Genomic DNA, 25,637 nt, shown 5'->3' on the forward strand with positions numbered 1-25,637 from the left:
ACAAGAGTCAATGAGAACTTTCAGTTTTCAAATATAAGCAAAGATGATACCACAATGATGTCTGATTTTCTGATTTCAGTTGCCTTGATTTGCAGCTATTATGGCTGTACTGGTAATTTTAAATACTAAATCAGCTAAGCATAATGAACAGACCTGTTGTGAATCTCAAGAAACACCCAGCACATTTTCCTCTACTTCCCATCCCTCATCTCAGTTCAAGCAGTAATCCTACATGCATCTTGCAGACCTTCTGTCCCATTCAATGAAATATAAGCATGGTGAATCTCTATGCTAGTTTCCAGAAACTTCTTAAAACATACCATCTGGTATAGACTACAGCTTCTTAACAGTTGCACTGAAGAGAAATTCTGGAAATTGATTAATCAAGAATGTGAAGAAGTTAATACTGAAATGTTGCTTCTATTTCAAGTACAAAATGGGTCTTTCCTCACTTTAACATTACTACTTAAGACACAAACTGTATGTCAACCTCACCTCAGGACCTGACCCAACTAGACATGCATTTGTTTGATTCTGGGCAGAACTTTTAAAGATTTAAACTGGGAGGAGACTGGTCTCTAAACATGTCCAAGTTTGACTGTATAACAGACAGGAATTGCTAGGGTCTGTTTAAAGAATGCATACATTGAACGAGAAAACCGGTATAGCTCGTGGGGCTTTTTTTGTTTTTCAGATGCTAACTGTTTAACTCAAAACACAAGTTCAGTTTGTTTTTAAGCTAGGTCCAAGCACACCCCAGGTTCCTCTCACCTGTCTGGGTGGTTTCGTGCATAGACTCATACTCGGAATGATCGAGAGCCAAAGGGTTCATGTCCGCCTGCTCCGAGCCCGGCACGGCCGCGCTCGGCTCCGGCAGCTCCGTCAGCACCGCGCTCTGAGGCTGCTTGTCACCATCGCCATTGGCATCCAGTCCTGCAGCACACACCACCAACACACTCAGGAGTGCTCCCTCCAATCACAATAATGCCACTAACTATGGCATTTAAACAACAGTTAAAACTACATCTGAAATAAAAGTGTTCACATACATGCTTTACGTTTTTTACCAGAAAATTAGAATTGAGACAGTGCTGCACCGAATTTTAACTTCTGCTTGAGCAACAGCCAGAAGCTCTTGTTCATACCTTCTTTACAGGAATCTGGAGGCTGGTCAGGTATTTCTTCCCACGTTTTGCTCACGCTACCATCAGTGGCACCACTTGCTTCCAAGTGTAACATATGATTTCCCCACACCTTTGCATTGGGGTTTAACTCAGAAACCTTGGTTGACTCCTGCGAAAAGAAATGGATTACGCATTTCAGGGATGCACAGCAGGCATCTGGTGCACAGATACATTCAGTTTCAAACAACAGTATCAGACAAACAACTCAAGATTTTACTCATGTTTTTTCACACCTGAATATATTAACTGAGTTCCCATAATCATTTCAGGTACACAACTGAACTGTGGTGCACAGTATTCATTTCCCTGATTAAAACCACCAGAAAAGGTTATCCAAGCAGAGCAAATGACAACAAACATTTCATTCTTTGCCTTTGACAGGACTAACTCAGCCCGTACTTGACCTAGACTTCAGACTGTTCTCTAATATACATGTCTTCTTGATGCTGATTACATTGCTAATCATGTGTTACACTTTTATCTGCAGATCAGTCTAACAGATGTTAGATCTGTATCTATTGTATCTGCAAATTAATACTTAAAAATATATCAAGAAAATACAAAAGTACAGGGATTTCTCTGAAATTATATAAAAATGTAACAGTTTTAATGAAACGTGGAAAATTGAAAGCAATAAGATGTGCATGACAACCTCTCTTAGTACATTTAGAGGAGGAACAGAGCATTAGGACAAAAAGAATAAACAACCATATCCAATTAAATCATGTCAAGATCATCTCTTTTAACCTGGATTGGAAATGGACACATTTAATGATTACATATGGTTATATAAAACCATCATATAAATGGTCACATTTGTGCTTAAGAGAGATGGCTCTCAGCAGTGCAAACATCTACTACAATACTTTAGAGTAACATGAGACTTGTTTTGCTTATGTTTGAGCAAAACGCATTGAATTATTCCACACAAAATATATGTTGAGTGTTTTAATGTAATTACACTGGGAAAGAATATTGCTCATGATAAGACACACTAAAAAAGCTTATTAAAAATTTGCTTTCTAAATTTACAGATGCTTGGAACATTACAGTGTTTCAAGGCAGGCACTCCAAAACCCCACAAAGCTTTAAATCTTCTTAAACACACACATTCAAATACTTATTATCACAGTGCATAGAGAATATATCCAGAAAATAACTTAAAAAAATTTCCTTAAATACATCTCCTGAATGACAGAGAAAACTTACAAAAAGTGGAAGTATTTGACATAACTATTTGCATAGTAAGATTCAAAGATGACAGCAAGATCCATCAGTTTCCATTTTTAATATAAGAAGTTCCCCCAGGAGAGAGCAAACAGCCTTGAGCACAATCCACTGCCCACACTGCAAGTGCTGGGCAAGGTCAGAGCAGCTGTTCCAACAGAGCCAGCGAGGGAAACAACTCCAGGGAAGCTCAGCAGGGAAGGAAAAGGAGCAGCAGCTGCTCCAGGTTGACTCTGCAGAGCGGGTAAGGCTGGAGGGGACCAGTGGAGGTCATCCAGCCCAACCTCCCTGCCTGAGCAGGGCCCTCAGAGCAGCTCAGGATTGTGCCCAGACAGCTTTGTTTGTTTCTTAGCCCAGCTAGCCAAGATCCAGCCTAGCTCTTTCCTCTTACTTCTCCTGCAGCCACTCCTCTCTACAGCACTACTCACCTTCAGGAGTGAGGAAAAGATTTCCTAATTGCTACCAAACAAGAACTTCAGGAAATCCACAACACACTTCTTCCTATACAAAACTAAAGAGCATTAAGAATGGTTTGTAGCAAGCTTCCTTTCTGCACACTGTTTATCTTAAGTTCAGTTGAAACTGAGAACCTGCAATCAAGTTACTTTGCCAATGACTGAATTTTCACACAAAGTAAGCAAAAAAAATAAAATCAATATTCAGCAAAATTTTTTACTTCTGCATTCTGTACAGAAAAGCATTCAGCTTTTCAAAGGAAAGGGATTCATCAGGTTCAGGACAAAACAACATCTATTTAACTAATGAAACCACAGTCTGACTTGGCTTAGTCAAACTTCTAGCTTCAGCTTTAAGCTTTAAGAGCAAACCTTCTGCAGAATACTTACAAGTTCATCTTTACTGTGCCATCCCCACGTACCAGCACATTCTGGTGCTAGCAGCTGGTATGGGTATGTTTCCACTGCATATGAAGCACTTGGTAAATTTTCAGGTTCATTCTGGAAGTTTTCATTAACTATACACAGTCTGTCATTCTTCATGGTATCATTAGAAGCTGCATTATTCCATAAAAAGCCCACTAGATATTCACCATTACCAGAAGGAACCGTGTCAGAAAGCAGCTGATTTGTCCAATCAGCATTGCCAGTCTGAAGACTGATGAAATGTGGCCACATTTCAACGTGGGGATTTTGTCTGTCCGGGTCACAGGACTGCTTCTGGTCACTTGATCCATCTTCCATCAGACCTAACACACACTGCTCTCTGCTTTGCTGAAATCCTGCTGCACCAGGAGAGGCACTGGCTATTTCATAGGAAGGAGTAGCAGCATATTTGTCTACCTGCTTTGGGTCAACACAAACTCCAAGCTCTTTGTTTGAGAAAATCTTGTGATCTGGCTGCATCTGTTCCCAGCTTGTGGTCAAGTCATTCATCTGAGTATTTAATATGTAACTGGTGTTTTTCAGTTCAGTAGTCTTGGCTTGCAACTGCTTCAAATTCCCCCTGGTAAAAGGTTCTAGATTCTCAGCTGATAAACCAAAACCAGTGAGGTTCTCCTTTGCGTGGATGCTGACATATTGGTTTACTTCACCATCCTGGAAATGACATTCATTTACATCACATCTACTTTTTTCATGAGTTTCTGATCTTTCCTCAGTAAAAGGCACAACAGAAATTTGAGTGTTCCCAACTTCTGGCTCTGGACTGGCACAGTGACACAACTCAGGCTCTTCTGCTGGTTTGTCATGCTCATGAGAACATGCATTTTGACACAATACAGGTAAAAAGTTATGGTCTTTATTTAAGAGTTTACTGCCATCTCCCAGATTTTTTGTGGCATCTTTTAATTTTACACTCCTGTCCATACAGCTGTCCATGAGTGCAGGTGCAGAGGAGTCAGAGGGAGCATTCTGACTGTCAGCCAAGCCTTCACTGCAACTGAAGATGTCTTTATCACAATCAGCAATGTTAGCATCCAGACTCTGTTTTACATTTTCTACCTTGTTATCAATGGACTCATTTAGCTGACCTTCAAATTTCGTCTGTTTTACAGATTCTACTACATGCCCAGCTGTTTTGGCTGACTCAGTCTCTGCACTCCATTGATTTTTCACTGTGTGGAAGGAACACACATCCTGTTTTTCATCTTGTCTGCTGTTCATATCTATTTTATTCATATGCTCACATTCCACAGACACAGAAGAGACACTGGTTTTGTTATCTGAATTTGAATATTTGCATACTTTATTCTCTACTAATTCTTGTGAAACGTGACACTCTAGGCTGTTTTCCTTTAGGAACATTTCATCTGTGCTTGGATTATGTGCATGAGATGTCGCAGTGCCATCACTTATCCCTGATCTAGTTCTGCTCAAGTTACCAGCATCCTCAAGAAAGTCACCTTTTAGTTCAGTGGCACTCACACAGATCTCCTCCTCCATGCCACTGTGGATTGCAGCTTCAGATGATGCCCTGATTTCAGCGCAACCCTTACTGTGAGTTTGAAAATCAGAACCTTCCTCCAAGTTTAGCTGTGTTTCAGTCATGTTCAAAGCTTCACAGCTATGCAAAACTGTACCAGTGCACGTCTCTCCCTCTTTTAAGGATTCTTCAAAAGTGCTGTGATGTTCACTAGAGTCTGGTGAAAATGTTTGGCTATTACCATATGTTCTTTCAAGTGTTTTCTTTTCCACATTTGAGTTTACTTCACTTTCTGGCTCTAGAAAGCAGACCTCTTCATCAAGTTTTTCTACATTGTCCATTTTATGTAACTCTAATGATAATTTAAAGTTACCCCCTATGTTGTCTACCACCTGTTCAGTATTTATTTGCTCTACAACACTTGAGGGATGCCTAGTTAGTGGCACAACATCAGAATGATTACTTCCCTCGGTTTTTCCTGAATTAGATACTCCAGTGTTTAATAATACATTGGAAATATGATCACTGTTTTTCACCTTTTCTGAGTTAGGGCTGTATTGGTCCTCTCCAGCAGCATCCACAGGCTTCACAGAATCACAAGCAGTATGCAGTGATTCATTCCAACTGGCAGCACTACCCATGGTATATACCTCCTCTTGCTGATTCTCAGGGATGATTTCACCAGGCACTTTTGCTTCTAAGACATCTGTTACTGTACTATCAGTATTTAACCTCTGCACCTGACACCTGTCAGTCAGTAAGTGATCAAAAGAACACTGGATGTCTAGGCTACAATATTCCTTTGTATCCTTTTTCTCCATGTTTGATCTATCCTCTTTTTTATACTCAAACAGTTCTTTCTGTGAATTAAACTTAGCTTCCACTTGTGCCAATTGTTGCACTGGAAATTCCTTCCCTCTGTCTAGAGGCCGTGCCATGGTGCACATTCCTTCATCAGTAACAGCTGAGTTATCTATGGCTGCTGCAGTCTCTCCATGCACAGTAGCTGGCACCTCTTCATCCCCTTTCAGATCTTCTGCATCTACAACACAAATGCTGTAAAACTCCTTGTCTTTCACATTTTGACTGTTGTCTACATCAAGACAGGAAAATGTTGGAGACATCTCTCTATATGAGCTCAAAACTTTCTGTAAGCTGTCACTCTTGCTGTCTTCAACATTTACTCTTGTTTCATTTTGCCTTGAATGGTCACATGTAACTGCATAATCCTCCAGAGAATTTCTATTTAAGGAAATTTCACTCTGTAAGCCTTTGTCTACGATATCTGCTACGTGTGAATTAGAAATATGATCAAACAAGCAATGCTCTCGTGAAGGTACATTTTCATTAGTAATACTGCTATTATTATCTTCTATATTGTTCACATGCTGACCATTACTATTAAGTTTTTTAGGTGCTCTTTTTTTAATAATCTTATCTTTCTTTTCTTCACTTCTCTGCAGATTTCCATATGTACCAGAGACTTTCAAGAGGTGACTAAAGGAATTAAAGAAGCTAAAAGGTCCGCCATACGTCCTCCTAGGGCTGGCATGGGGAGTATTCCCCATGCTGTTATATGACGAATATTTTCCTTTTCTACCAAAAAAACCAGATTTAGAATCTGACACTGAGCAATCATCACCACAAACACGTTCAGTGCCGACTGTCACAGCTGCCCCGTTAACTGTCCTTCCCACTGTATGCAGATCCTGGCCTTCCACAGTTCCAAAAATTGAAGATAAAGTTTTACTTATCCTTGACTTTGGTGCTTCCTCTTCCACAGATTTTTGTAACAAGCTGGTTTTCTCCTCACTCGTGCTGTTACTCAATTCTTTACTGAAGCAGCAGCCCATGTTTAATAAGTAGTGTCAGAGGGTCTTCTCATTGCAAATCACCTTCCTCTTTACACTAACTTTCTATGGCTACTGAGGAGACAAGCCAACACCCAACTGCCAAAAATAGCACACTTGAAAACCATGCAGGGGTTCATATGTCATTGCCACTCAAAGTCCAAATCCCAGTTGCTGAGCAATGTTTCAGTATTTCATCATATACACTGTAATATTCAAGCCAAATACTCCTTCTAATGAGATTACAGTCTGTTTAGGAGTATTACTGAGTCTTATGAACTTCTATTGTTTCCTAAAAAGTTTTGTTCATCCAAATAGTTAAAATATTTAAATGACATCTTTCACAATGCCCATGTGCCAGAAACTACTTGTTTTCATATTTACTACAACTCCCACCTTCTATACAAGGAAAAATGCATTCCGGCTTGACATATTTAAATCTGACATGTAGATCAAACACTTCTTGGACATTTTCTCCTTCTCCTCCCTTCCCCCAGAGCTGAACCTACACCACAATTACTTCTTTAGGAAAAACAGGCTAAAGATAGATAAGACCTCATGTATTCCATTGAGCAGTCATTGTACGTTATCAGAAGCTAATTCTGTTCCAAGCCTTTTTTTTTTTTAATTTGTTATCTGCATGAAAAAAAAAGAATACATAATTCCTCAGTGACTTACAGCACTGAAGGGGGCCTCAAGATCATTTACCCACCTCATGGTACTGTGACAGGATTAATTATACTTAATGCTCTGAAAAAAAAACTCTGCACCCTTTTACTAAAAACTCAGAAATATTTAAAAAGTAATTTGTCTGAATGCTATTCCTTCCAAAAGTCTGTCCTCAGTAGTTTTCATTGTTGTACATATACAGACTCCTCCTGACCTCATAACAACTAAACCTTTTTTATACACATGTATTTACATATTGAAATACTTCTACTACTGTAAGATCTTGTAGTTGCTAATAAAAAGTGGTTCTGTTTCTTCACATATAAAAGCCCAATAAAAAAGCTGAAAATACTCAGCAATCTTTTTCTGCCCTAAACAGATTTGTTCTTCTTTGCCTTTCCATTACCTCACATCACTTAGACCTTCTCTCAAATGCATTGCTATTATTTCAGATTTGGACTCCATACTTCAGAGAGCTCACAGAGTGCACAACTACAGCACCACCCTACTCTGTTACTTAAAAGATACTGAAAACCAGTAAGAGAGTAAGACAAGACAGACCCTTAAACTCTATTTCAAGTGTTCTTTCAGACGAACACTTAACTCAGTGCTATTTTTCCATTGCTTGTGCACCTTATGGTAACTAAAATTCCACTAACTCTCACCGTAAAAGATTGCTGAACTGATAAAAAATTACATCCCTTCTTCAGCAAGTCTGCTTTGAAATTGCAAAGTAAGATCAGAGGAAAACTACCCTCCCCTCGCCCCCTATCCGACCCAGGAAGACTCCAAGTGCCTGCAGCTACACTGTTCCTAAGGATAGGAAGTCTGATGCATCATTGCTGCCATCTGCTGCATTTTTTTCAATTCTCCCCTGGGACAAAGTTATTCAACATGCCTGGATCCAGACTGAAAACTATGCCAAGTCACTCCTCTCTTTAGCATTCCCTGGAACCGAGAACAGGCAAAGGGGGAGGGAGTTACTTATAATAGTTTTTTTGAAGAAATGCCATGAGCAAACAATTTAACTGTTTTTAATGTCAGCTTAAAGTCACAGTAATACTTAAAAACTTCACAACTATTCAGAAAACTCCCTTATCAGATAAACAAATAGAAAAATTTTTCCCTTTGTGATTTAGCCACTACTAACTCGTGCTTTCTAGAGAGGAGCTAAGTGTCTAAGAGACAGAGCAGGGCAAAGTCCACTTTTCCAGTGCCTTAACAACCACTTCTCCTACCAACTAATGGAAGAAAAGGGGTGAAGCAGTTCAGGCAAGCAGAAACTTATTCCAGTTTTCCCATACCCTTCTCATGTGTAAGAGCACATTTTGTACTTGTTCCTTTGTTTTTATCTTAGGGTTCCAGGGATAATTTCTATTTTAAAGCAGCTACAGTGCACATTCATTAAGTCAAATTTCTCAATACTATTTAGTGTGGGATTACAACTTTAAAGAAAAAAGGCAACATGAATTTAAGCAGAAAATGCCACTCCTGTTACACTACATCACTCGAGGCACCTTCTGGCTAAGCTTAACACTGCCACCAACTTGAAAAGCACTTAACAGAGTTCATGCTCTGCTACTTCAGAGCCCAACTCCTCTGGGGAGTAAGTTTTTTGTTATTTTGTTTTGGTTTTTTTCCCTTTATTCATGCATATTTTAGCTCTGGTATATTGCTCATGTACTCAAAGCCTAAAAAGCTTTTCTGACTGCATGAAACAAAAGTGCTCTGAAGCAGCACTCTCATAACCTGAACAATTACTTTTTTAATAGGTATTTTGTCCTATGTCCTGAACACACCTACACAGAAGGCAAGAAGTCAACATGCTTATTAACTAGAGTATACTTACCCTCTTTCATTTCTCAACATACTTATTCTTTGCCAAGTAGTAAGGGTTTATCCCAGGTATAGCCTTATAGGCCTACATTTAAGAACAATCTATATTCAAAGTTACAATAACACAAGCCAAAAGAGTCCTTACAACCTACCAAAATCTAACTTCCTTTAGTCTTTCTCTATAACAAAGTCATGCAACTGTAACAAGTTCTGAAGAAACAGTGATTATGCTGCACTCCCAGGCCACACCTGATGCCATGCCCATGACCAGGGAAGGGAACACAGAGGAGCAGCCTCACACCAGACGTTGCAGTGGCACCACTGCAGGCCTCTGAAACAGCTGATCAAACTGCCTGACTTGCCTCCAACAGATCATGGTTAATGGACTGATAAGAGTTTAAGTACACATTCTACACTCTGAAATAATCAAACATGAGCATTAGAGGTCATCTACATGTATAAAACTATTCTTATGGCCTTATTCACTTTTCTTATGGCCTAAATCTAGAATACCATGACAGAAAGAGCAAACACCAACCAGTATTGGTTCTTCATGATGCTGATACTGTACACATCCAGTTTAAAGTCTAATTCTCCCATTTCTTGTTTAAAGCTAGTCATGATCTCTTGAGTACCACCTACTCATTATACAAACTGCTGCTTAACATTAAATTGGCACATATTGCATGTAAAACTGTGGTTTGTCCAATGATCTGAGGATTATCTGGTATACTGAATTTTCACTGAGCACATGGTCCTGTATTAAACTACTAAACTTGATTTCCCCAGTTCCTTTTCATTTTGAGGCTTATTCTTAAATGGGCTGCAAAAGGATTTTTGAACAACATAATCCAGCAGCAATAAGCCTGAGACATCCTCTCATATCCTTCCTAAGAAAAACATTTTTTAACATACTTAAAATTACAATTAAGTGCCATCTTTCAGGAAGCTCTAGATATTTCCCCCCTGCTTTGAACAACAGTAGGATTGAACTTTTGTTTACAGTACCTATAAGAACTGACAAAAATCAGTGTACCACACAGATTTGAACTGCCATTAACAGAAACCCACGGCAGCACCTGGTAATTATTCAGCTAGGGAAAGAATGGGTGATGCTAATATTGCAATCAGATGGCAAGTTTAAATGGCCCCACTGTAATATCCTGCACTGGAACACATATTTGCAGAACTTGGTTACAGGAATCCCTTTTAAAGATATTTTCAAATTTCCAGATCAGGTCTTCAATTTGACTCATCAAGGAAAGAAAATTCTTTGGACCTTGGAAAGTGCTCTGAGAGGCCACACATTCAAATGTTAGAATGGCAGAGGAAGAGTTTAGGCTCAATAAGTAAGGAAAAAGACTTGTGCATGTTTTTAGCACTAAAAGTCAGTTAAATCTTAATTTGGCAGAGACAGGACATGCAAACTACCTCCACCATGGGATTTGCACCTTGGCCTCTTCCCTCAGAGTAACCTAATTTCTAGCAGCAAAGAGTTACTATTGAAAAGGAAGCACAGAAGTGAGTTAAAATGGAGTGAGCTGCCTCTTAAAAGCTGACTCTCCTGGGTCCAGCCTAACAAGGGCTCTCTCAGAAAGAGTAATTGTCAAATCAGGATACAAACAGTCTATTGGCAGATGTCACCCGAAGTGACAAAGCCCACCTCTAGGTTAAAGAAGTTGAAAAAACAGCACATTTAACTACCAAAGCTAAGAAAACCATCAAAGTTAAGAATCTGCTAGTATCCTCTAAGCTGTGGTCCTCCAGTGTGTAAGTCTAAGCTACTATTGACAAGAAATCCATTAAGATCCTCAAAATGCCAATTTCCTTCAAACAACTTGTGCACAAAATTCTGCTGTTAAATATCACTAGAATCAGCCAAACTGATTGGTTGTGTTGGAAATGAACCAACTAGACTAGAACCATACAACATTGTGATTGACCTAGATATTGCTTTAAATAGCATAGTTTCATAGCTACTTCAATGCAGAAGAAAAGATTGTCTCACTCACTCTGAGGTTAAGACTTTGATACATGTTAGTGAAAAAGTGACCTGTGTACCTTTAACCAGCAACCCTGAAAAGTGACTCCTGAAAGATTCCTTCAAAATATCAAAATCTTCATTTTAATTTAGTCACTATTGATTACCTATTCAACAGTACTCACAGTAGAATGTCTTCAATTCTGTTCCTCCCAAATAACAGAATGACCAAGCTCATAATTAGAAAAATTTAGTTATTGTTCAAAGAGAAAACAAAAAGTACTTGTTATATAATCACTTCTGATGAAGAACTAGCCTAATACCTATTTTTACAGGATCTACAGAAGTGTATCAAGATTTCCCATTGAATTAACTTTCTTCCTGAACAAAAGCATTTGGACAAGGTCTATCAAGATATCCCATTGGAACAGCACAGCCAAAACAGCTGGGAACACAATTCAGCACATCTCTTACAAGTCTATTAAAAACAGACTCCCAGAAAGCTCACTAGGTGCCAGGGCAGTATGGCCCCATATCAAATGCACACTGAAATAATGATCAGCACAAACATGCACCTACATCTTTTTGCAGTCTAGCACTCTGATCTCAAAATAATTAAAACACAAGAAACAGCAGGTCTTTTCACCTGACCCGAAGTATGCACTTGCTAAAGGGAAAAGAGCCAGGACTCCAGAAGTTTTTTCTCCTTCCTATCACATTTATGGAAAGATGGAAGTGTTTTAATGATCTTAGCTTGCTAACTCTTTCCTGCACTCTGTGAAGTTTTTCTCCAATTATAATCTTGTTCACAGAACTTGCAAGTGAAGTCCTGAAGCGCTGACAAAAATCAACTCATGTAAGCATGGCATTACAGAAGGGACCATTTTGAAAGCACCACTGTTAACAAAATATATTGGTAATTATGCTCATACCAGAATGACCCTCTGATGTTGTACACATAAGAGTATCATATCAGTATAACTTAAAACCTAATAAGCTACAGGTCTCATCTTTTTCAGATAAAATATTCAGCCAAAGAAAAGCTTCAATCACAATAGAACAAGTTATCTGAAATGTACCATTATAGCATTATGGGTATATTCCAAGACACCTAAACTGACATCAGCTTTCTCTTCTCATGAAAAGAACAGTAAGGTCTCCTGAAGTATAAATAAATGGTTATGCTCTTTTTCTCCAAATAAGTAGGGAAGAACAGGAATTAAGATTTAAATACATTTGTTTTAAATAAAAACTCTAGTATGTCAAAGAACCAGCACCCATATGAAGACAAATTGCCTTTAATGCTAATGCACCAACAACTTCTAGCTCTTCAAGAAAATCTTCAAGCCACTCTTACTCAAGTTTATTTGCACTAATACTCTGGGTACAGAAAAACAAACAAACAAACACCAAAAAAACCCAAAAAACCCCCAGCACATCTCAAAAGTTCAACTTCCGGAAGTATGGCAGAAAACCAGGTTGAATTTTTTCCTCTACTGTCAAACAAGTAAAAATTCACATCTAAGAAATGTAAAACAGAGAACTCAGGAAAAAAAAGGGGGAAGAGGAACAAACAAAAAGTGCACCAGCTTTCTCAGAAAAGCAAAGCATGAGTTTTTCAGAACGCTCCCTAGTGCTTGCTCCAAGCTAAGCTGGAAGCAGGAAGTATCTGCTCCTTAGCATGGCACAAGTGAAACTCCTGGCAGAACATACAATGAAACCAAACCCTTTAAGATGTCCCAAGAGGAAACATTCCTCCCAATATACAGTTAACAAAGTACAAAGTAAAAACTTTGAACGTATCTGAATAAAAAATCAAGTCTTCAATCTTCTTGAAGACATATGCAGCATTTACTACAAGATATATGCACAAGCATCCCATACAGCCACTGACTGGATCCTGCACAGCAGCACAGCAACAGCAGCACGTGCCACTTGGCACAACTGACTGAGCACAATTCCTGTTACAGGCTGCCAACTCCTGCTTGTGTGGCTTTGTGCTTTTTTTAATTACAAGTACACACAAAAGTGCATTCCCTGCATTGTCCTCACATGGCAAAGTGTGACCAAGAACTTAATTCAAGATTAGTGATACAATTGCTGCATAGCCTAAAAACCCCTGTACCCTAAATGACTGCTAACTGTCCTATCTTGCAGTTTATGTAAATCCCCCCCCCCAAAGGGCTGAAGCCAAGCTAAGTTGAGTTTCTGGTCAGTATGGAGAATTAACCACCTCCAACAGCTCTGTTCTGGCTGTTCAATGTTTCAATGCTTTCTGTCAGCCAACTGTCTTCTAAAATGTTCTGACCTACAATTTTGATTAAGACATGATGAAAACACAATGTTTCCTACAGCACACCAGGGGAACATGCAATTATAATACTTACTAGATGAGAACCGTCCTTAACTTCTTGTACTTGCTGCACCTGCGGTTCAGCCACAACTTTAGTGTCCTGATCAGAAGTCATGAGCTGTCTGCTTTTTGGCTGCTCAGAGAGAACTTTACTGGTCACCTTTGTAAGCTGCAGAAATAAGAAGACAAAAGATTCTGTAAGTGGTTGTTGAAATTCTTGAGAACCACAGCCACACCAGACACGCCACCCTGACTCAGAGCAAAGGCCCAAAGAACTTCCACACAATTCAGCTGGGATTATGCATCCAGAGAAAACATAAAATGAGGATAAAGCCACCTTGCAGACACACTCAGCTCCCAGTCACTGGCTGCTTTGGGATTACAGATCAACACTTGCCACAGCATTGGGCAGGGAAATTCCACTGGGAAAGTTTCTCTTGATTCTCACCTGACTTATTCAGGCTGCATTTCAAACCATGACTTCTTCACACCACCTGCAGACTCCACTCACTAAGAAGCATTTAGTCACAAACCAACCCTTCTTCCATAACTACTTTTATGGTCATTTTATCTTTGCAAGATTTAAGAAGCATGTTACAACAGTTCTGCTAGACTAGTAATGCTCAACCAGTTCTTCTGCTCCATCATCCCAAAATCTTATTTTATTTGATTAAACAGGTAAAAATCTCAGTAGAGTTGAAAGTTTGACAGTGACATTGCTTTGAAATTTGATGCTATTATTTAATGCTGTTATTTTTAAAAGTCACCAAACAAACAATAAAAGCTAATTTAAAGCATGAAATCTCAAAGTAAATATTGAGGTGTGAAAATCAGGCTTTTTTATTTTTTCTTTTCTAAAAAGATGTAAAATGTTTTTTTAGTTTTTTATTCACAGGAAATTCCAGTACTGGATCTGTAAGAATGCATGAGAAAGATTTATTGTCTTCAAGCATGTTTGGTGACACCAAACATGCAACCTCCCTAAAATGAAAATGTAAAGATTTGTAGCATGGAAGCTATGTTCCATTCTTTAGGGACATAAGCCCCTTTTAGGCTACCTTGACTCCAAGGCTAGAGTTAAGAAGACTTTCAGCCTAGAGCATTTATGGCTTTCCATGAGTCTCCTTTACACTGTATTTTGAAATGGACAAAAGCAAATATCAAACGCAAATGACTGAATATATTTCAAAGAAAATTACTATGTTCAGCTATAAGCTGATTTGAGCACCTGTATTACAGGATTATGCAAAAGGTATTTTGTACATATAGCTGAGGAAACAAAATACACTGACATCCCCAAGAAGATGAACATTTCAGCTTACATGAACAGTTGCTTATTACCTCATGCTACTGATGTGAAGTTAGCACAAAAAGTATGTTTTCAAAAGAAACACAAGTCACTGTTATATTCTCAGAAGTTTCTTTTCTTAACACTATGTCTCTCACCCTGGAATAGAAACTGCTTTAGGAAGAACTGGCACAGACAAAAAACCACATTAAAATGGAACTAAAAGATTACACTATCCCTCACATTATTACACATAAATACACTCATAGGTTATGTAACAAAGCCTGGAATTCATTCAGGATGTTCATATTTTATAAAATAACCAAAAACCATCCTCAGGATGAAAGCAAACTTTTCAAAAGCAGTATTAAATAGCCAGACTCTGTGTTGCTCAAAGCCACGCATGGGAAGAGGTAGACACTTTAGCATTGCATGAAGTGTCCAAGCCTCTTGGACAACACTTCTGTTTCTGTTCATGTTTTTTAAAGAAATTTTGTTTAGCCTTCCCAAATTTTGGATTAATTTTTCTTTCTCAAAAGAACCCAAGACTCCTTAGTCATTTCACATTCACTGTATGTAACCTCCACTGCTGATCATACTACCCTCAGGCATAGCTTTAGTCCAGAGTCATAAGCTAAAGGCTACTTTAGAGAAAGACAAGCATGTTTCACTCAGCCATGGTGGTATCTACTCAGCATTTTGATCCCCATATCCACATTAAGGTAGCTCTCTACATCCTTCTGTCACCTATTTATCTCATATATTCCCACTCCCTTCTAGGATCAGCCTGTCCAAAGCCATGCTGCAAGTCTCTTTCATCCTCTGGTACATATGTTAACACCAGAACTTTCTAAGTTTATGGATAAAGGAAGGGAAGGGAAACAGCTGCAGTTATATGAATCTGTCAAACAAAAAGTAAAGTTCCACTACATATATGTCCTTTAAAGCATTTGCTGACTGGCCATCAAGCACAAAATACCCAGCTAAATCATTAATTGCAGCTGAGGATAGACAGGTTGTCAGCTAACCTGACATCACACCACTGCAGTGTGCACACTGCAACTCCAAATTCCTTGGGTAAGCCACCAGCAATTAGAGCAGCATATCACCCTCCTGCTTTTCAGAAGTCCCTTAGATGAGATTATGCAAGATGCTTATCCCAGGCCAAGTCTAGATTGAAGCCATAGGTAACTTTGCTTACTCAGACTAATAATCATATTCTCATTAGACACACGGATTTGTTGTGATACACACCATCCTAATACCACTCACCTTGTAAACAAATTCTTTTAAGTAATTACTATGCCAAACCCATATATTTAAGTTGAATTTTGATCTCTAAGTATCAAAATGGCACTCCAAACAACAGCAATAAATTAATTTGTTTGAAGAGGATAAAAGCTGCTTTCCAAATCCCGTGATTTTAACAATGATCAGCCTTTGCCTTTCTGCAAATGAGCAAGCCATACAGAAAGCTCCCAAACACAGAAGGAGGGAGCTTCTGTTGCAATTTTTCTTCACTTAATACATCCCACTGCTACAAGTCTGCAGGATGTCAAGTGCTCAGCTGCAAAATCCCAGTGGTTGTGAGATACTTCAAAATGACTCCACATGCAGGGCTGTTCTGCAAAGTTAATGCCACCTTTCCTACTGCAGAGCTGCCACTTTTGGACTCCTAGAGAACAAAACCCACATGGCAGCAGACTCCCATGACTATCATGGCAGAGAATACAAGGGCTGTAGAAAAAGGCAGTGATACTTCAGGAAAGAGAAAACCAATAAAAACCATGGAATGTTAAAAGCTCTCCATATGATATGTTTTAGCATGTTTTTCATTAGTATTGATATATCTCTTCATATAAAAGCTTATTTATACAAACCACAATCAATAACTGGCAATTCTAGAAACCACAGGTACATATTCACTGTTTGAAACAGTTTATCAGCTGGATTAGTGACAAGTTAAATGGAGCATTTTAATGCAGCAATAAAAATTATCATCCAGCTGAAGAGTTACCTTGTCCATGACTTTAAAAGATAGGGTTTACCAGTCAGCAGTTCAATGTATCTTTGCATAAATAAATGTTGCAGCAATAAGCAGAAGACATTCAAGAGAAAAATGCAAGTTGGAAACCCTTTTGGGATAGAGATAGCAGTACCTACAGCAGAACACTGAGCTATCACAATCAAATGACAATTTTTTCATCACAGAATCACAGAGCAGTTTTTTTAGTTGAAAGGGGCCTTTTGAAGGTCATTTAGTCCAACTCCTCTGCAAGAAGCAGGGACATCTTCAACTAGATCAGATTGCTCAGAGTCCTGTCCAACCTGACCTTGAATGCTTCCAGGCATGGTGCATCCACCTCTCTGGGCAAGCTAGGCCAGTGTTTCACTGATTTAGAAGCACCCATTAATTTCAATTTCTGCAAATGCATATTGTAAACCATTATATCCTTCTGGCTTGACATCTGGCCATTGTGGAGTAATAAGTCAAGTTCAGCAACTTGAGAATAACTCTGTTCTTGACTCTACTACAGACATTTAAGTACTTATGTCTACAACTATCTATCCCAAGAGAAACTGCCTAGATTGTATTGAGACTTATCAAAAGTAGTCCAAATTTGGTTTGTAAATAGCCAAGACAGTGAAGTTTAAAATACAGGAAAAACATTTTTCTTTAGAAACAGCACAATATTCAACCATGTTTGCTTTCCCCAAAACTGTAATACACTGCTCCATCTGCAAAACTAGTAATTGCAACAGCAAGGGCAAGAGTGCTTTATTAGTCCTTTTCTCATTAGTCACCCTTCACTTGTTCAGATCTGTCCCTGGGGACACCTGGTGAGTGGTTAACCTGAGGAGTTACAAGAATATTTTCAGGAGGGATTGAGACCATCTGGTCAAGCAACATGGGTATTTCAGCCTCCTGGTTTCACTCTGCAACATCCACAACCACCTTCACAAATAGAAAGATAAGGGGTTTGTCTGGGGAGGAGAGCTTGATTTTTAATTTTTTTTTTTTTTTGTCTGAGGTTTTTGTGAGGTTTTTTGGGCACTTGTAGCATTTTGGTTTTTTTAAAGCTGACACCATGGTTCTTCTCTGTCAAGTATTTTCAAAGCCATCAAGTTATAAGAATTCCATAATTTCAGATGATACAAACCAGCAATGGCCTACAGAATGACTGCACAGATAAGTGCACACAACCACATGATGACTCTTGCCTGGGTGCCAAGCCAAGCAGAGCTGGGACTGCTCTCATCCAGAAGCCACACGTGTGTGTCAGGGTGGTGCCAACACCCAGCCAACCTTTACACTGCATTTACTGCAGGTTTGGGTATCTCAGTATGAGCAGAGTTAATGTGCAACTGTCTGAAGGTATTTATAAACACTCTGCTTCCACATGCACCACAACCTTGCAAATAGTTTGGAAAAGACATCTATCTCCCTGATTGTTACACAGCAAACAAAACCCCTACTGCCCTTGCTGACCTCCCTGGAGTGTAGCCCCCAATCCTCCTGCTTTCACTGTAGACATCTCTAATTTTCTCATTCATATTCAAAGTGTGCTTTTCTGCACTCTGTTTCACTGTCTAGAGTTACTATAGTCTGAGTAGCAGCATGTGTTCCCTCAATCAAATCAGTCACATAGATCTGTTATTTAAAAACATGCAAAACCCCAAACAATGCTCTAGGGCCGAGATCTTGCCTGCCAACTTTCAGCCCAGGGTAATCAGCCCTTAAAAAGAGATTTACAAATGCAAGTGCTGACAACTAACTTTCACCCTGCAAACAGCAACAGCATAAAGCAAAAAAAGCTCACTAGAATAAAAGAACTTTTCACTGCTCTTCCAGCAAGTACAAACAAAAATAGATTTGAGTTTAGCTTTGTGCAGAATTCTTCCTAGCAAACATTTTAGAAACTTTAAACACAGATTAAGTTTTCACAAGGCTAATACAGAAATACACTTCAGTAACACGAGAAAGCTTAAAATGTTTGCCAAACAGAGGTGCATTGCTTAACTTGAGCCTCATAACAAACTTCCAGCTGCAAGCCAGAAATCCTCTTTCTGCAGTGAGAGAGAACATTCTTTCTCACCATGTACCACACACCACAGCAGAGGTAATCAGAGCTACCACTGACCTCAGCTCTGAAAAGTCTTAGCACCTGCTAAAGACATCATATAGACATTTATATGAGAAATAATAGATGCCTTTCCCAAAAATATGCTACAATTTTAATACATTAGCTCCTCTTTAAATGAAGTTTAACTTTTCTTTATTAGTTTCACCAGTTTTGTGAATAGACAAAGCATATGTAATATATCAAGAGTTAATCATGTTCTCAGTCCCAGTGCCAACTCAGATACAGGATATTTGGTTAAGCTTATACAGCATCACCAAGAAAAACTGGGAAAACCCTTATCCTGAAGGGCTGAGAGTTTCCCTCTTAGTGTCATAAGCACTGATACAAACTTGCAATTTTCATCAGGTGGTTGTTTGAGGATACTTTCAAAAAAACATCTCAGCTGCGAGAGCTGACCCATCATCCTGCTGCATGGGGCACATGCTGCCATTCTGCAGACGAGTAACATCATGCAGGCTGTGTCATGTCCACAGAGAAACTTGTGACAGAACTCAGGGGTTTCCATATTTCCCTTCAAAGCAGGAAATCAGTTTCTTTACAGAACAGATGTGACAAGCAATCCAGCTTTCAAAGGATGGCATTATTTAAAATAAAATATACTGTGAAGAAGTTCCATCACCACAGCAGCTAATATAGCTGTGAATAAGAAATCTAACAGCACCAAAAGCATATCTGTTTGTGGCCATCTCTGCAATCATCACTGTGCCTACATCAGTTGTAAAATCTCTATTACACAACAGCAATTAAAAAGCTGACACGACATAAATATTTAGTCACAGCATGTGTCTACAGAAGTCTTGAATGCACTACTACTAAAAATCATCACAAGGTCCTCAATTTGTTTAACTGCTGATTAGCTCAACAGTTGGGGAAAAAGTTGAAAATTCACCTCTAGAGCTTAGTGTTTAGAGCCAGTGATCTATGCAAGTCTGTCAGATGAAGGTTTCAAAACATACAAGCACCCAGTGTATGTGCCAGCATGGTGGCTGCAAAGTTAGATTTCAAAAAACCCAAGAAAAGTACCATTGGATTTGTTTCAGTTTTCCTTCCTGCCAAGAAATTAATTATGCCCCAGCACTCTCCAGAATAATGCAACTTCTGGGTTCCTGAAGAGGAACATGGACCTAAGCACTGGGGGCAAACCTGCAACAGAACACTTGGAAAACTCAAGGCACTTCAAAATGCACAAGGCAACAGCAAGAACTGCAGTGTCAGAAGAACAATTAAACCTTAATGCTGTACCTTTTTAACATCCTTCAAAAGAAAACACAAATCATTTAGAGCTGCTGCTGCACCTACTTCACAACTTTGTTTTTTTTAAATCCCTTCTGTTGTTTATAAGGCTGACAGCCTCCAAAATTATTCTGCAATTCTATTAATTATCCCTTAAAATGTAGTCTCTCATTTTAAAAAGGCTGCAATGGTAAATCTTGCTGTTTAAAAGGAACACTGCATTTTTTTAATTTAAAGATCTATAAAGCATTTCTGTGTGAGGCTTCCCAAGCAATTCACAACTCTAATCATTTACTGAACATTCCCACTCACACAGAAACCTGGGCTATGAAGAGACATCAGAACTGATTACTCTGCAAGTCTGGAAATCCAGATCATTACAGTAATTAGCTGTCCAAAAGATGCCAAGCAGCAAGTTACTAAACAAAGGTGATAAAATACCAAAGAAACCTGATACTGGTGAATGATGAGGACTCTGTACAGAGCCATACGAAAAACTCTTCCAGTGAAGAGCAAGAAAAATGGGAAGAGGGTAAAGTTACAGTCTTACTCAGCACCTCAAACAAGATGATGTCAACAGTGCACAGAAGACAACAGGATGACCTCCACCAATAAAAAATTATAATTTTTGTATATATTTTTTGTATCTAGCCTTTTATGTACTGCATTTAAAATACATGTGTGTAATGAAAATGAAATAATTTCACTACACTCAATGGTCTCTCACAGAATTTCTGCAGCCCTCCTGCACACCAAGAAACTACACACGCAGTTATTATCTGATGTGCACTCAAACATCACTCCAGAGATGGACCAAGAAGCCTGTGCCTCACATCCTCCTCAGTAATGCAATAAACCAGATGTTTAATGGTATATAACCTAACAAAAATCTTACCATTTAAGAACACTAGTAGTGCCTACCAAGCAGGAATAAGCCACTAGGAAGACATTTTTATGCCTTATAAGAATGTCATGTGCCTTGAAGACAAGAGTGATTGTGTCATGGGCAGTTTTCAGTTTGCTTATGGCTTGTTCTCAGTTTTCAAGTCTGAAGCAGCACTCTCCTGACTGCAGGCTGAAGCACATTACATTAAGAAACTCAACTCATTAATTAGCAGGAGTTGCTTCATGTTGCACATCCATCACAAAGCCACAAGCTTGTTTTCCTCACTGTAAGTGGACTAACAGTACACGCCCTGCAGGTTATTCATAAAGATATATATTTAATTTCTATTATAACTATCGTGCCAGATAAGATATTTATCAGATTATGATTTCAAAAGTACCACACTTAATTAAAATTCATCTCTCAACTCTCAGATTTGTGCATTTTCTAAGAAACCCCTCAAATGGCAAAGTTAAATTGTTAGCTGGTCAACCAAATCATAAGAATTCAGAAAAGTGGAATGCTAACTTAATATAAATTAATTATGATCATAGTTCTCCACAACCTGTTCTCTCTTGATAAGCTGAATGTAGAATTACACATTCTACATTCATTACCAAGGCCTACAAAAAGCAGAAAACATCTCACATTGAATAAAAATGTCTTTTAACTTTCTCAGGAAACAGATCAGGAATTTGTTACTCAAGCAGATTAGGTAAGTACCTTGAAGTATAATGATTTTTCACTAAAATGCTCCATCACTTGCCCTCCCTTACATTTGTAAGCATTTGACTTCCTGCCTGACTCCCAGCTCTGGTGCAACTTTTTACTTTTCCAGGACAGAAAACATCACCAGAATTTGAATAAATCTGAACACCCCTTTCTATAGTTAAACAGAACTACACAGTAGGTGCCTGCACACACACTTCACTTCTGTGGCCACCAAAGCAGCAGCAGAGCACAGAGGACTCAAGCTGAATGCCTGGTGGCATCAACCCTTCTGTCCTGCTCCAGGAAACCAGAGGAGCAGAGAGCAGAGCTCCAGTTCTCAGTGGAACTCAACAGCTGTGAGATCCACATCACTCTGCTGCTGCTGGTACAAAGCATCACCAATAAAAAAAACCCCAAAACAACCCAAAACCAAAAAAGGAAAGTAAAGGCTACAGTAACATATCTGCAGGACCTTCACAACAGAAACCCCAGCAGCTGAACATTGTCTGTACTGAATTAAAGAGTGAAAGGACAGGCCAGTGCAAGTCACTGCCTCTCCTGCACTGAAATAATCAGAAAACTCATTAAGCCTAAATACAGGGCAAGCAATGCTTTAAAGGAGCTACTGAATGACAAGCTTAGAGTGGGACCCCACACTCTGCACAGCACTTCCTATCTGCCTCTGCTTCCAAGCTACATTTGGAATACAAGTCTAACCACAGAGGCAAACTAATTCTTCATATAATCTTCTAAACCCAGCCAGCCTAAATAATGACTAAGTAAATAAACCCCCTTATATTTATGCCTAACATGGGTTAAGAGAAGCTGCAGGATGTGATGGAAGCTCCTTCCTTCAGCAGGACTTTTTTTCTTTAATTAATATATTTTAATAATCTCATCAGAGCATAGGCATCATATATTACACGAATGCACTATTCACATTGACTTTTTGTAACATTCCCATCCACCTACAAGGCAACACCTATGCTTGCTGTGTCCAGTCCAGTAGGATTCTCACCTGCAAACACAACAGCTGAAGCAATACAAAGAAAAGTCTTGGTATTTTTACTAATATGCGTAAATTTAACTGCTAAAAATGTTTACTTTCTACAGAAATATTAATTCTAGATCTTTTAGGGTGGTCTTTGATAGGCTAATTGGATTTTCTCTGAAAGCCAAAGCTTTTCAATAACTTCAGAGGTCTTTATGCCAACCAATTAGCTGGGAGACTGTTCCAGGCTTTTAATGTAATACCAATATTTAATATCAAATACTGCTCACTGATCCAGAAATTGTCATTTCAGGCAAATGTTAAATGATGGGGGAAAAAAGTGACAGAAAGCATCACAAAAGTATGTTTCTAAATTTTAGCACCATCAAATACAGAACCTCACCTAAAGCAACCACCATCCATGTTGCTTGCTTTCACTAATATGACATGAGTCAAAAACTGCACAACACTTCTATACACACAGAAAGCAGAAGAGCAATTGATTAGAAAAAATAAATTGAATTGGTGAGAAAATTCAAGCTTGCCCTGGAGTAGACAGAGCAGGAGCAAATACCTGTTAGCACTAATGACTGGCCTTCCCAAAAACTTGCTCATTCCTGTACTATTTTTAAATAGTCATTTACAGAACACTACATGGTAGCTTAAACTTTTGAACTCTTAAAATAGGCCTATATTGCTCCTTCCCATAGCCAACCAAGACTTCATGAGGAGATTAACAAGGCTATCAGAAAATAGATCTACAATCTATTTCATTCAAACTATTCTCTAATTTGACAGATATCTCCAGCAGGTGAGTTTACTCTGGCACTCTGGACACCAAGTCTGTCTCATCCTACCATACCTTCTCTGAATTCATGCACATATGAGGAATTATTATGCAAAGATAATATCTTGCATAATAATGTATTTTCTTTGTTTTCCTTCCTTCTCCACATAACTGGCCTGCTCTCCCTTAACCAATGAGGTGAGGGTGTTTTTTTGGTGTTTGCTTTTCTCTAAAGTAGCTATTGAAGGGAAGTGTAAGATTAATTTTCCTATTCCCGTGCTGAAAGAAGCAACAATTAAGCATGCTAAGAACTCACACAGAGAAGTCAAGTTTAGGAGACTGTTGCACTTTCACTGTGAGAAACAGTTTCAGTCTAAGACAAACTGACTCCAGACTTTGAGTGAAAACTAAAAAGATTCTGAACTTTGTTGGATAACACTCGCCAGCACCTCAGCACGTCAGGCTCACTGTGAGTGGACCTGTCATTTCATAAATTCTGTTTGTTTAACAAAACAACTGCCAGTTCTAAAGTATTTTACCATTTGCTTCAAGTTTTTAAAGCTGAGAGGCAACAACTGATGGTCTTTTCCCAGTTCTTCAAAGAAACACTAAATCTTCAAATGCTGTAACACATGCTGAGCTTCCAGGAGGTTTAGCACTTGCTTAGAGGGAACAAGTTACATGTTGTGCATGAAGAGGGTGAGTTTGGCAATGCTGGGAACAACGAACTTCCTTGTTTCAATTACTGAATGTTCCTCCTCACGATTTACCAATACCAGCTCTAAGTTTTCCGCATTCTTCGCTACACTGCTGGCCAGAGAGTGGCTGGAGCACTCACAGCCTGCCTGTGACTCCAGGCAGGACACTTGGCACAGGTGAAGGAAACAACTAACCCAGCTTTGCTGGGCAGGATTTTATGAACAACATCTTCCTCAGAAAAATTCCAAAGTTGGCAGAAGCAGATGCAGCATTTTATGATGAAAGACAAGACTAAAAACACCACTTGAAGCTATAGGGTTAATATTCAGTGCAGTTCCAAGGGTGAGGTTAGAAGGCTGACCTTCTTTAACAGACCTTAATAGTCTTATCTTAGAATATTGCTATTACTTGGATTCCACGTTTCAAGCCTGCAATCAGTGTTGCACTTAAGCAAGAGGAGGTCAAAAGCTGCATATGGAATTTCCAGGACTCTTAATATTTTTAGTACTTTGAATTATTATTTAAGACACATACACAGCTTCAAAGCCAATTTGCCAAGTTCTTTATCATGGCATTCTGGGACCATACAATAAACTCCTAACTCAGGGAAGCAGAAATCTAACACCACAGATCTCAAATTCAAATGCACACAGAACTAGAATTCTGGAAAAGATTTGATGCAAACCAAAGGGACAACCTTACAATCCTCCTGGAATATATCTTCCCTCACAACAGGCCTGAGAAAACTAGGAGAGAAGAGGATCTATACCTACAGAAAGACCAAGTGAGAGGTATATACAACTACATATGATGTTGATAATGCCAGTGATAAGCAAAAAGGTACAGTGACAATTTTTGTCCCAACACCAATCACTGACAATGTAAAGACTATTTCAATAAACAGCCTGGGATTAACTCCCCTCAATCTCTGGGGTTTCGTTTTGGTTTTTTTTTCTGATGACTTGAAAAGCAGTCATTGACCTAGAATGTTAGTTTAAGTTTCGAAACATCTTAAGGACAAAATCTAAACTGAAATTTAACTACTTACAGAAGAAGCATGATTGAATTTTAAGGTTGTGTAAAAGAAAAGGAAACTAATGCTTTTTGCCAATGATTATTTCATTAACCTCTTCAACAAAAATAGAATTTAACTCCAATAATCCAGTCATTTTAGCATTACTTCCTCTTTTAAAAAAGGCTACCATCCTCCATTGCAAGCTTCACCGAAACCAGAAGCAGCTCTTGCTAGTTTTAAATCACTGTATGAAAGACTATTGGGTGCACATTTGTTCACAGTTAGAGTACCCCACCTTCCTAGAGTATCACTGTAATCAAAACTACTGGTAATTCAGGTTTTGACTCACAGTTAAAGGATGGACTGCCAATATTTTAGCTCGGATTTAATGACAATAATTTTT

At 38.8% G+C, this 25,637-nt stretch overlaps 1 protein-coding gene across 2 annotated transcripts in view; it reads right to left on the minus strand.

The window, feature by feature from the left end:
- LARP4B (La ribonucleoprotein 4B) overlaps window positions 1–25,637 on the minus strand; it is a 55,494-nt gene that overhangs the window by 23,859 nt on the left and 5,998 nt on the right. For both annotated transcript variants that reach the window (XM_058028017.1, XM_058028009.1), the window contains exons 2-4: window positions 13,514–13,648; window positions 1,146–1,293; window positions 772–933 (exon numbers count right to left, since the gene is read on the minus strand). In XM_058028017.1, coding sequence (XP_057884000.1) covers window positions 772–933; window positions 1,146–1,293; window positions 13,514–13,594 — 391 coding nt within the window. In that variant the 5' untranslated portion in view covers window positions 13,595–13,648. The remainder of the gene's footprint in view (window positions 1–771; window positions 934–1,145; window positions 1,294–13,513; window positions 13,649–25,637) is intronic.

The sequence above is a fragment of the Melospiza georgiana genome, chromosome 1 (assembly GCF_028018845.1).
Source record: "Melospiza georgiana isolate bMelGeo1 chromosome 1, bMelGeo1.pri, whole genome shotgun sequence".
In the NCBI taxonomy this organism is placed as follows: domain Eukaryota; kingdom Metazoa; phylum Chordata; class Aves; order Passeriformes; family Passerellidae; genus Melospiza; species Melospiza georgiana.